The sequence below is a fragment of the Colius striatus genome, chromosome 26, assembly GCF_028858725.1.
Source record: "Colius striatus isolate bColStr4 chromosome 26, bColStr4.1.hap1, whole genome shotgun sequence".
NCBI classification, from domain to species: Eukaryota; Metazoa; Chordata; class Aves; order Coliiformes; family Coliidae; genus Colius; species Colius striatus.
In genome coordinates, this window is record NC_084784.1 from 2,679,724 (window position 1) to 2,691,639 (window position 11,916).

At 61.7% G+C, this 11,916-nt stretch overlaps 1 protein-coding gene across 1 annotated transcript; it reads right to left on the bottom strand.

Moving 5' to 3' along the window:
- Positions 1-378: 378 nt before the first annotated feature.
- ENDOU (endonuclease, poly(U) specific) lies at positions 379-10,642 on the bottom strand. Its single transcript, XM_062015643.1, has 9 exons — positions 10,532-10,642; positions 7,435-7,569; positions 7,272-7,307; positions 6,212-6,383; positions 5,871-6,070; positions 4,525-4,638; positions 3,840-3,946; positions 2,846-2,988; positions 379-493 (listed from the first exon to the last, which is right to left on the bottom strand). The coding sequence occupies exons 1-9, from the start codon at positions 10,590-10,592 to the stop codon at positions 379-381; spliced, it is 1,083 nt and encodes a 360-aa protein (XP_061871627.1). The 5' UTR covers positions 10,593-10,642.
- Positions 10,643-11,916: the final 1,274 nt, after the last annotated feature.

Consider the following 11,916-nt stretch of genomic DNA (forward strand, 5'->3'; position numbering starts at 1 on the left):
CAGGGGCAGCTGCTGAGAATAAACCCCTGCACAGGCAGATGAGACACTTCTCCATCCAGAGCCAGTCTTTATTTCACTCCAGGGTCCTGCTTTCCCCTGCAAACCCCTCCCTTCCCTCTGCAAACCCCTCCCTTCCCTCTGCTCTCCTGCTGCAAGCCAGGAGCTCAGTGGGGCTGAGCTGGGGCTGAGCTGGGGCTGAGCTGGGGCTGCTGCCTCCATCCCCTCGTGCAGGACACGATCCCTGCACCCTGTGCTGCCCCTGTCTGCCTCCCACAGCAGGATCAGTGCTGCCCACTGCTGTGGGCTCCTGGTGTGGGGCAGCCCAGGGTGGGAAGACCATGGGGCTGGGCTCCCTCCCTCCCTAAACTCCTCCCAGCCTCAGGGTGAGATCACGTAGGCTGTGGCGATGTGTCTCCTGCCGTGGCCGTAGGTGGATTTGGTCCAGGGGTAGGTTTGGATGCTGAGGCTGTAGCCATCCAGGCTCAGGTGACACCTGTGGGGACACAGCTTGTGTTGTAGCCCTGCTCCATCCCTCAGCCCCATCACCACAGGCAGGACAGGCAGAGGGGTGCAGATAGAGGGGTGCAGAGAGCTGCAGACAGGACAGGCAGAGGGCTGCAAGCAGAGGGAGGCAGAGGGGTGCAGATAGAGGGATGCAGAGAGCTGCAGACAGGACAGGCAGAGGGGTGCAGGCAGAGGGAGGCAGAGGGGTGCAGATAGAGGGATGCAGACAGGGGTGCAGGCAGAGGGGTGTAGAGAGTTGCAGATAGGACAGACAGAGGGGTGCAGGGGGGTAGAGGCAGAGGGATGCAGGCAGAGGGAGGCAGAGGGGTGCAGACAGGACAGACAAAGGGGTGCAGGGGGGTACAGGCAGAGGGGTGCAGATAGAGGGGTGCAGGGGGCACAGACAGAGGGGTGCAGGGGTGCACACAGAGGGGTGCAGGGGGCACAGACAGAGGGGTGCAGGGGTGCACACAGAGGGGTGCAGGGGGTACAGACAGAGGGATACAAACAGAAGGTTGCAGGGGGCACACACAGAGAGGTGCAGGGGGCACACAAAGGGGTGCAGGGGGGTACACATAGAGAGGTGCAGGGTGCACACACAGAGGGGTGCAGGGGGGTACACATAGAGGGGTGCAGGGTGCACACACAGAGGGGTGCAGGGGGCACACACAGAGGGGTGCAGGGGGCACACAAAGGGGTGCAGGGGGGTACACATAGAGAGGTGCAGGGGGCACACAAAGGGGTGCAGGGGGGTACACATAGAGGGGTGCAGGGGGCACACACAGAGGGGTGCAGGGTGCACACACAGAGGGGTGCAGGGGGTGCACATAGAGGGGTGCAGGGGGCACAGACAGAGGGGTGCAGGGGGTGCACACAGAGGGGTGCAGGGGGCACACACAGAGGGGTGCAGGGTGCACACACAGAGGGGTGCAGGGGGGACACACAGAGGGGTGCAGGGGGCACACACAGAGGGGTGCAGGGGGCACAGACAGAGGGGTGCAGGGGGGTACACATAGAGAGGTGCAGGGGGCACACACAGAGGGGTGCAGGGGGACACACAGAGGGGTGCAGGGGGCACACACAGAGGGGTGCAGGGGGCACAGACAGAGGGGTGCAGGGGGGACACACAGAGGGGTGCAGGGGGCACAGACAGAGGGGTGCAGGGGGTGCACACAGAGGGGTACAGGGGGCACAGACAGAGGGGTGCAGGGGGCACACAGAGGGGTGCAGGGGCACAGAGGGGTGCAGGGGGCACAGAGGGGTGCAGGGGGCACAGACAGAGGGGTGCAGGGGGCACAGAGGGGTGCAGGGGGCACACAGAGGGGTGCAGGGGGCACAGACAGAGGGGTGCAGGGGGCACAGAGGGGTGCAGGGGGACACACAGAGGGGTGCACACAGAGGGGTGCAGGGGGCACACAGAGGGGTGCAGGGGGCACAGACAGAGGGGTACAGGGGGCACACAGAGGGGTGCAGGGGGCACAGAGGGGTGCAGGGGGCACAGACAGAGGGGTACAGGGGGCACACAGAGGGGTGCAGGGGGCACAGACAGAGGGGTACAGGGGGCACAGAGGGGTGCAGGGGGACACACAGAGGGGTGCAGGGGGCACAGAGGGGTGCAGGGGGCACAGACAGAGGGGTACAGGGGGCACACAGAGGGGTGCAGGGGGCACAGACAGAGGGGTACAGGGGGCACACAGAGGGGTGCAGGGGGCACAGACAGAGGGGTGCAGGGAGCACAGAGAGGTGCAGGGGGCACAGAGGGGTGCAGGGGGCACACACAGAGGGGTGCAGGGGGCACAGACAGAGGGGTGCAGGGGGCACAGACAGAGGGGTGCAGGGGCACAGAGGGGTGCAGGGGGCACAGAGGGGTGCAGGGGCACAGACAGAGGGGTACAGGGGGCACAGAGGGGTGCAGGGGGACACACAGAGGGGTGCACACAGAGGGGTGCAGGGGGCACACAGAGGGGTGCAGGGGGCACAGACAGAGGGGTACAGGGGGCACACAGAGGGGTGCAGGGGGCACACACAGAGGGGTGCAGGGGCACAGACAGAGGGGTACAGGGGGCACAGAGGGGTGCAGGGGGACACACAGAGGGGTGCACACAGAGGGGTGCAGGGGGCACACAGAGGGGTGCAGGGGGCACAGACAGAGGGGTACAGGGGGCACAGAGGGGTGCAGGGGGCACACAGAGGGGTGCAGGGGGCACAGACAGAGGGGTGCAGAGGTGCACAGAGGGGTGCAGGGGGCACACACAGAGGGGTGCAGGGGGCACAGAGGGGTGCAGGGGGCACACACAGAGGGGTGCAGGGGGCACACACAGAGGGGTGCAGGGCTACTTACGCCCTCCCAGGCCGTGAGATGAAGCACAAGGTGTAGAGCCCAAACTCGAACTCGGGGCTGCAGCCAATGAAGGCAGAGCCCACCTCCTTGTGAAAGCCATCCCAGCTGAACTGCAGCCCCAGCACGTCAGGGTAGGTGTCCCACTGAGGAGAAGGAGTTGGGGGATCAGCCTCTGCCTGGGGCTCAAGCAGAGTCCATCTCCCTCCTCACACCCTCTCCTCTCCCTCCTGTCGCTCTCCTCAAGCTCAAACCTCTGCCCTGTGCTTTGGGAAGCCCCTGGTTTTGCTCATTGCATCACCTTTCCTGGGCCATGCCAGTGTCCTGGGGCAGTGCCATGTCCTGGGCCATGCCATGGGGCAGTGCCATGCCATGGGGCAGTGCCATGCCATGGGGCAGTGCCATGTCCTGGGCCATGCCAGTGTCCTGGGGCAGTGCCATGTCCTGGGCAGTGCCATGCCATGGGGCAGTGCCATGTCCTGGGCCATGCCAGTGTCCTGGGGCAGTGCCATGTCCTGGGGCAGTGTCATGCCATGGGGCAGTGGCATGCCATGGGGCAGTGCCATGCCAGTGTCCTGGGCCATGCCAGTGTCCTGGGGCAGTGCCATGTCCTGGGGCAGTGTCATGCCATGGGGCAGTGCCATGTCCTGGGGCAGTGCCATGTCCTGGGGCAGTGTCATGCCATGGGGCAGTGCCATGCCATGGGGCAGTGCCATGCCAGTGTCCTGGGCCATGCCAGTGTCCTGGGGCAGTGCCATGTCCTGGGGCAGTGTCATGCCATGGGGCAGTGCCATGTCCTGGGGCAGTGCCATGTCATGGGGCAGGGTGATGCCATGGGGCAGTGCCATGTCCTGGGGCAGTGCCATGCCATGGGGCAGGGTGATGCCATGGGGCAGTGCCATGTCCTGGGGCAGTGCCATGCCATGGGGCAGGGTGATGCCATGGGGCAGGGTGATGCTCCTCCTGCATCCACTGGGGAGGGTTTGGGGTAACTCACCGGCCCATCGAAGTTGTGGCTGAGGTAGTTGACCAGACCCTGTTTTTCCAAGAGGTAGAAACGGATCCAGTTGTGAAATCCAGACACTTTCCCTTTCTTCACCTCTCCTGAAACAGAAGTGAGGCCCTGGGTGAGTCCTCCCCAAGCCCAGCACTGCCCAGTGCCCCCAGCCCAGCACTGTCCAGTCCTCCCAGTGCCCCCAGTCCAGCACTGCCCAGTGCCCCCAGCCCAGCACTGTCCAGTGCCCCCAGTGCCCCCAGCCCAGCACTGCCCAGTCCTCCCAGTGCCCCCAGCCCAGCACTGCCCAGTGCCCCCAGAGCCCAGTACTGCCCAGTCCTCCCAGTGCCCCCAGCCCAGCACTGCCCAGTCCCCCAGTCCAGCACTGCCCAGTCTCTCCCAGCCCAGCACTGTCCAGTCCCCCCAGTGCCCCCAGTCCAGCACTGCCCAGTGCCCCCAGTCCCGAACTGCTCAGTCCCCCCAGCCCAGAACTGCCCAGTGCCTCCCAGTCCAGCACTGCCCAGTGTCCCCCCAACCCAGCACTGCCCAGTCCTCCCAGTCCAGCACTGCCCAGTGTCCCCCCAACCCAGCACTGCCCAGTCCCTCCCAGCCCAGCACTGTCCAGTCCCCCCAGTGCCCCCAGCCCAGCACTGCCCAGTGTCCCCAGCCCAGCCTGTTGCTGCTCCACCTGAGAAGATGTGCTCGAAGCCACTGGAGTCCCTCTGGGCAGCACCTCTGGAGTAGAGCCCAAACCACATCTCCTTGAGGTCAGCAACAAACTCCTGCTGGGAGCTGTAACGGTCTGCAGGGAGAGAGGGAGAGGAGGGAGCAGTGGCCTGGGGTGGGAGCAGGGGAGAAGCAGGGGAAGGGATGCTCTGACCCCTCACCCAGTCCCTCAGGAGCTCATCAACCCTTCCTCCTGCAGGCAGTGCTGGTGAGGGCACAGCTCTGCTCCTCCAGGGTCATGGAACCACAGGCACTGGGCTGGAAAAGCCCCTGAAGCTGCTGCAGCCCCAGCCCTGAGCCCTGCCCAGCCCAGCACTGAGCCCTCAGCACCTCACCCCAGGGCTTTGGGGTCCCTGCAGGGCTGGGGGCTCCCCCAGCTCCCTGGGCAGCCTGGCACAGGGCTCACACCCCTCTCAGGGGGAAAGCTCAGCCTCAGCTCCCAGCTCAACCCCCCCTGGGGCAGCTCCAGCCCCTTTCCTCTGGTGCTGTCCCTCAGGAGCAGAGCCTGAGCCAGCCCTGGCCACAGGCTCCTGGCAGGGAGCTGCAGAGTGCTGCTGGCTCCCCTCAGCCTCCTCTTGTCCAGCCTCAGCACCCCTCAGCCCCTTGGCTCCCCAAGCAGCAGGATGAGGCCTGATGTGGCACCTGGGTGTCTGCAGCAACATCTGGGCACAGCTTTGAGCCTCCTGCTCCCACGGCTGCTCCCTCCCAGCACGATGCTCCCAGCCCAGCCACGCTTGGCCCCAGCCACGGGCTCCTCAAGGCTCAGAGCTGCTGCTCAGCCCCCAGCACAGCCCCAGCACCCACTCACAGGACACACACACACTGAATATCCAGCCCCAGCAGGCTGAGGACAGGCTCTGGGCACCTTTCTGCAGCCACAGCCCCTGCACAGCCCCAGCTCCCTGCAGCCTCCTGTGGGGGAGTGTCAGAGGGTGCTGCTGTGTCCCCTCAGCCTCCTCTTGTCCAGCCTCAGCACCCCCATTCCCTCTGACACTTGTGCCCCAGCCCCTTCCCCAGCCCTGGCCCTGCTGCAGCCCCTCAGTGTCCCTGTGGCAGTGAGTGAGGGGCTCAGCACTGAGCACAGCCCTGGAGCTGCAGCCTCCCCAGCACCCAGCCCAGGGGCACAATCCTGCCCTGCTCCTGCTGCCCACACTCATTTGAACCCAATCCAGGCTGCCCTTGGTCTTGGCCACCTGAGCACACTCCTGGCATCCCCTCAGCTCATCTCCCACCCAGCTGGGATGCTCCTTTTGGCTTCCCAGGGAGCTCATCCCTGAGGGGCTCAGCACTGCACTGCCCCACACTCACTTTTCTGGTGGAGGAAGGTGAAGAGCTTCTTCATGAGCTCAGTTTCCATCACCTCCCTGAGGAAGTTGTCCTGTTCCCTCAGCTCCTCTGCTGTCACATCCTCCTCCCTCCCAGTTGCCCTCTGGTAGTTGTCCAGCAGTTTGATGAAGCTGCTGTAGGTGGGTTTGGTGAAGAGCTTCTCATTGACATATTTGTAGAGCCTGGCAGGGAGCAGATCCTGCACTCAGAGGTGTAAAAGCAGCCTCCAGCCCTCCAAACCCAGCCCTGCAAGCCTGGGCTTTGCTCTGGTAGCCCCTGGCCATTGGGTCACCCCCCCCCATCCCTGAGGGTGCCACACTCACGGCTGTGGGGAGTGATCTTCCTGGTCACCAGTCTCACCAGGGGAGGCTTGGTACTGGGGGTTGATGATGATGTCACTTGGTTGGGCTTTGTTGTGATCTGCCTCATAAAGCTGCTCTGAGACCCTCAGGAGCTCCTGGTCAGTGATGGCATCCTGGGCTCTGGAGAAACCCTCTGCAAGGAGAGGCAGGAGCTGGTGAGGGCTGGGAGGGAGCTGGGAAGCTCAGCCAGTGCAACCCCTGCCAGAGCTGCAGCACCCAGAGCAGGGCACACAGGGACTCATCCAGCTGGGGTGGGATGTCTCCAGAGCAGGAGCCTCCACAGCCCATCTGGGCAGCCCCTGCCAGGAGTTTCTCCTCCTGTGCCAGTGCAACCAGAGAATCACACAGGGATGGGGGTGGGAAGGAAGCTCCAGAGCTCCTCCAGCCCCCTCAAGCAGGTTCCTCATGCTCAGGGGGCACAGGAATGAGGCCAAGGTGGGTTTGGGATGTCTCCAGAGCAGGAGGCTCCACAGCCCATCTGGGCAGCCCCTGCCAGTGCTCCCTCAGCTCAGCAGGGAACAAATTCTGCCTTGTGTGTCTCTGGAACCTCTGATGTTGCAGCTTGTGCCCGTTGCCCCTTGTCCCATCATTGGCCATCCCTGAGCACAGCCTGGCTCCAGCCTCCTGCCACTTGTGAACATGACTGAGCTCAGCCCTCAGGCTCCTCTTCTCCAAGCTGCAGAGCCCCAGCTCCCTCAGCCTTTCAGCACAAGGCAGATGCTCCACTGCAGCATCTCTGTGCCCTGTGCTGAGCTCTCTCCAGCAGCTCCCTGTCCTTCTGCAGCTGAGGGACCACAACATCCCAGATGTGGGCTCATGACCAATGGGTGAGTGTCAGGATGCTGGGAGGTGCTCAGCACAGAGGATAAGGGATGCTGGGTTGTCCCAGCCCTCCCCAACCCCAGTACCATGGACCCCAAAGAGCTGAGAGGCAGAGCAGTGAGCTGCCCTGAGGTCAAGGATGGGAAACTGAGCCTGACACTGGTTTATCCCTCTTAACCCAGGAGCTGAAGCTACTCACCACGGCCATGAGCTGCCTCCTCAGCCCATTCTCCACCTGCAGCAAGGAAAAGGAGCTCAGGGGGATGGAGATATGGGCTGGGGGGTTTCCCAGGAGCTGACACACTTGCAGGCAGCTCCCTCCCTCTCTCCCCAGCCCCCTGGTCCCTGCTGGGGCTGCTCACCCTGGCTGCAGTGCCTGTGATAGTCCTCACAGCAGTTGTGGTGCCTCTGGCAGTCCCTGTGGCAGTGACACTGGTCCTGGTCGTTGTAGGGCTCCTCACAACGGCCCTCACAGGAGTCAGGGGCTGTGTAAAGGTCTTTGGGAGAGAGAAATAACAAGGCTGGTGCTGGGGATGGACCAAACTTCTCTGCCCCAGGCAGAACAACCTCCTGCCTCTGCTCGTGGCAGCAGCTGAAGCACCAGGAGCTGTTTGGGATCCTTCATCAGCGTTCAGGGGTGGCATTTCTGGGCAGCTGGATGCTCAGGATGGACCAAGAACCAGAGGATTGTTGGGCTTGGTAAAGCCTTTGAAGCTCCTGGAGTCTCCTCTCACCCTGCCCAGCCCAGCACTGAGCCCTCAGCACCTCACCCCATGGCTTTGGGGTCCCTCCAGGGCTGGGCACTGCCCCAGCTCCCTGGGCAGCCTGGCACAGGGCTCACACCCCTCTCAGGGGGAAAGCTCAGCCTCAGCTCCCAGCTCAACCCCCCCTGGGGCAGCTGCAGCCCCTTTCCTCTGGTGCTGTCCCTCAGGAGCAGAGCCTGAGCCCCAGCTCTCTGCAGCCCCCTGGCAGGGTCACATCTCCATGGGTCACTCTGCTCCAGCCACCTCAGGGGCCACTTCACACCCTGAAGCATGTTCTTGCCTCCCCCACCATTAATTGCTCCTTCTGATTCAGCCTTTTAATGCCATGCCCAGCAGCAGTGCCCCAGGTCCTGCTGTCACCAGGCAGGCAGGAGTGTCACATTCCTGCCACCCTGATTTATAACCCAGCCATGGCCCTTTCTGGGGTGCTGGGCAAACTGGGAACTGCTTGCTGAGCTGTTCATGTAGTGGATGTGTTGTCCAGCATGTGCTTGGTTATACACAGGGGAGGGAGCTCAGGTGGCACTTGAGGTTGTGCCACATCTCAGAAGGACAAGGGGCACTTGGCATCAAGTTGCCATGGACCAAGAGACAACCCAGAGACTGATGCCTCACCCTCCTGAGCAGGAGCCATGGGAAAGGAGGCAGCTCCAGCCAAGGACTTGGCCATCTCCACCATCAGAACAAGATGCCATGTCTCAACCAAGCTGCCAAATGATCCCCAGAGGAAAGGGAGGGACTTTCTCACCCCAACCTGCAATCACCCATCTTCTTAAACACCCATGGCTCTGCCTCTGTCTCCAACCTGCAGCAGGTGAAACATGTCCTGGGGCAACTGCTGGTGAGAAGCTGTCAGGCTGCTTCCCTTCTCCTCTGCACCTCAGCTGCTTGTTCTGGTGCTCAGCAAGTCCTTTGTGCTCTTCAGAATCACAGCATCCAGGCTCAATGTGTTGGAGAGGGAGGAAGGGAGAAGCTCATCACCCCAGCAGCCAATTCAACCAACCCTGGCAGGGCCACACAGCTGATTCCTCCACTGGGTCTTCCTCTGTAAATCCACTTTAGAGGGGGAAAGGGCTGTTTGAGATGCTGCTGGAGCTCTTGGTGTGTCTTTACTTGCACCTTTGCTTGTGCTGAGGCAGAGAGAAGCAGGAGGGGCTGCAGAGGGAAGGAGCATCCCATGCTTTGGGTGCTGAGTAGTGCTTGGAGTGTCCTGACACCCTGGTCTTGCTGGTTGATGTAATAGAGCAGCCAGGTCTGGAGCTCCAAAATGGGATTGGCAGCTGTTCCCTGTCCCTACAACAGCATCCTTCTCACTCCCAAAGTCAGCCTGAATCACTCATCCAGGCTCATTTTTGGAGCAGCAATGCTGGGGGGGATTGTGCAAGGCAGGAACTGCTCACACATAAGTCACTGCTGAGACCTTCCCAGTGCTGGGCACGTGCTGCTGGAGCATGTCCCAGCAAAGACCTGAGACTGGGGTAGTGACTCAGCTGGGGCCAGGAGCCTGACACAACCCTTAGAGGAGGCAGCTCAGCATCTCCCCCTTCCCATGGGGGTTGCTGAGGCTTTTGGGGCAAGGACAAGCTCTTTGACTGAGGACAACTTGGGCTGTGTCCTTCAGCATCTTGGGAGCTCTTCACTGGCTCCTCTTCACCAGCTCCTTGCCTCAAACTGGGGACACAGGACTCCAGATGAAGCCTCCCCAGAGCAGAAGTGGAGAAGAAGCTCCCTTGATCTGCTTCCCACCTTCTCTTCATGCCCCTCAGGATGCCATTGGCCTTCTTGCCCACTCCTCCTGGCTTGGTGCCATCAGGGAACTTGCTGAGGGTAAGCCCAGGTATCCCTGGCATTACCATGGCAAAGCCTCCTGCTTTCAGGGCAGCCCCAGAGCCCCTTTGCAGCATCAGAAGGGATAAAACTCCCTCCTTTGCAAGCAGCTCCCCCTTTGTGCAAGAAGATGCCAATGGGAACACCCCAGTGACATGCAGCATCCCAGCTACCCAGGAGCCAAACCCCTGATGCTCATGAGCCAGCAGCTGCCTTAGACACAGAGACCTTTCTCTCCAAGCCTGGCTCCTCTCCTGACAGCCACAGTCAGGGCAGAACACCCAAGTTCCATTTGCATGTCCAGTCATCCCTGGAGCTATTGCAAAGCCATGGGGCTGAGGTGCTGAAGGCCAGGGGTTAGTGGTGGGTTTGGTAGGGTGAGGGGACTCCAAGACCTTCAAGGGGGCTTTAACAACCCCAATGGTTCTCTGATTCTCTGTTGCTGTGATTGCAGGGCTGCTCAGCTCCAGCAGCCACAGAGGGACTGTGGGGAGAGCATCAGGGATAACAGATCCCTTTGTCCTCTCCCAGTGTGGGAGGATGGAGGACCCCAAGGCAGGTGGGTTTGCACAGCAGGATGCACCAGGAGGCACTTTACAGCTGGCACTAAAGGCTGGGGAAAGCCTCAAACCCACCCAAGGGATTGATACACCACCCTCATCACCCTCCAGCATGCAAACATCCCTCACCACGTCCCCTCCTGAGCTCTGCTGCTTCCACAACCCTCTGCCTTGCTCCAGCTGAGCTCCTGGCACTTGGCAGCACCCCCAGCACTCTCTATTTCCCCCTCCCTTAACCCTCAGCCCTTTCCCAGGGGACACCCTGGAGGGTTCAGCCCCTGTGCCAAAGCAAAGCTGCATTTACTCACTGCCCATCACACAGCTCAGGGCGATTCCTGCCCCAAAGAGGAGGATCCAAGTCTTCAGCATCTTGCTGGGAGTTTCAGAGGGTGCCAGAGAGCAGGTTGGGAATGACAATGTGTCCTGGCACTCCCTGTTTTATGTGGGTCCCCCAGGGAATTTAGGGGGGGGAAGGGAAGGGAAGGGAAGGGGGGGGAGGAGCATGATGCCATCCAAGACTTCCCAAGGGTTGGCTGCACCCAAACTTCCCCCAACCTCATTATGTGCAGGGCTTAATTACAGGCTGCCCTGAGTAGGTGGAAGGCTGGTAAATCCAGTCTTGCTCCACTCCTTCTGTGTTTAGCCCCTGGGGTGACTGGGGAGCTCAAGGGAAAGCTTCTCAGGGGGGTCTTTGCTCAGACAGAGCCAGGCAGGTCCATTGGGTGGTGGGAGTTGGTGGCTGGTGCTCCTGTGCAACTGGGGACAGCTTGGTTGCTCCCTAATTAACTGGGGGTAATGGTCTCTCTTGGCTCAGATGGCTGTGCCCACCCCCTTCCAGCACAGAGCAGCTTTGGGTGATGCCTCCAGGTCTTCCAGCAGCACAGGGAAACCCTGAGACACAAGCACAAGGCAGGTTTCAGCATCAGGGCTGCTCAGGGAGTAGCTTTGGGGGGGCTTTCCCAGTTCAAAGTTGGTGCATCCCAGTGGAAGGGGTTCCCAAATGGGTGGCTGTTTGGGTGTATTGGGCAGGAGGAGAAGCTTCCCATGCACTCCCAGCCTGGAGAGGAACCAATTCATACTGGTTGCCAGTCTTGGAGTGAGCAGAAAGGAACCTCCTGAAGCTGTTTTGCTGCTGGGGGAACTCCAGCTCCTCTCCACATCTGCCCAGCTCTTCCCAGATCTAAGCAGGGATGTGTGAGGGGGACACAGATCATCCCTTGTAGCCTGTGCCCAGCATTTGGGCAGCTGTTTGCTGATGCAATGCCAGCAAGATTCCTCAGCCAGAGGCTCCTGCAGCTCCTGGAACCAGCCCAGGGCTCTCCTGGGCTACTTGCCACAGCAGCTGCCAAGGTGGCCACACTCCCAAGACTCCCATTGCCAAGAGCAGCAGGTCCAGGACAGGGGTTGCCCACCAAGGAGGGGGATCTCTGCCTGTGCCTCCCCACCTGGGCAGGGGATAATTGACCCCCACACTCCATGGAAGCACTGGAAGGGGATTCCTGACCCCCACCATCAGCCCAGGCAGAGCTGTTGCAACAGCAGCGTTGCCATTGCCTCACTCCCCTGGGGGGCATTAGGTGGCAGGGAGCAGCCTTTGGTGTAATAAGGACCAGGTTTGGCATCTTTCTCACCTCTCAGTCATTTCCTACTCTCTGCCTTGGGCTGGTGACCCACCTGATCTCTCATCCCTGAC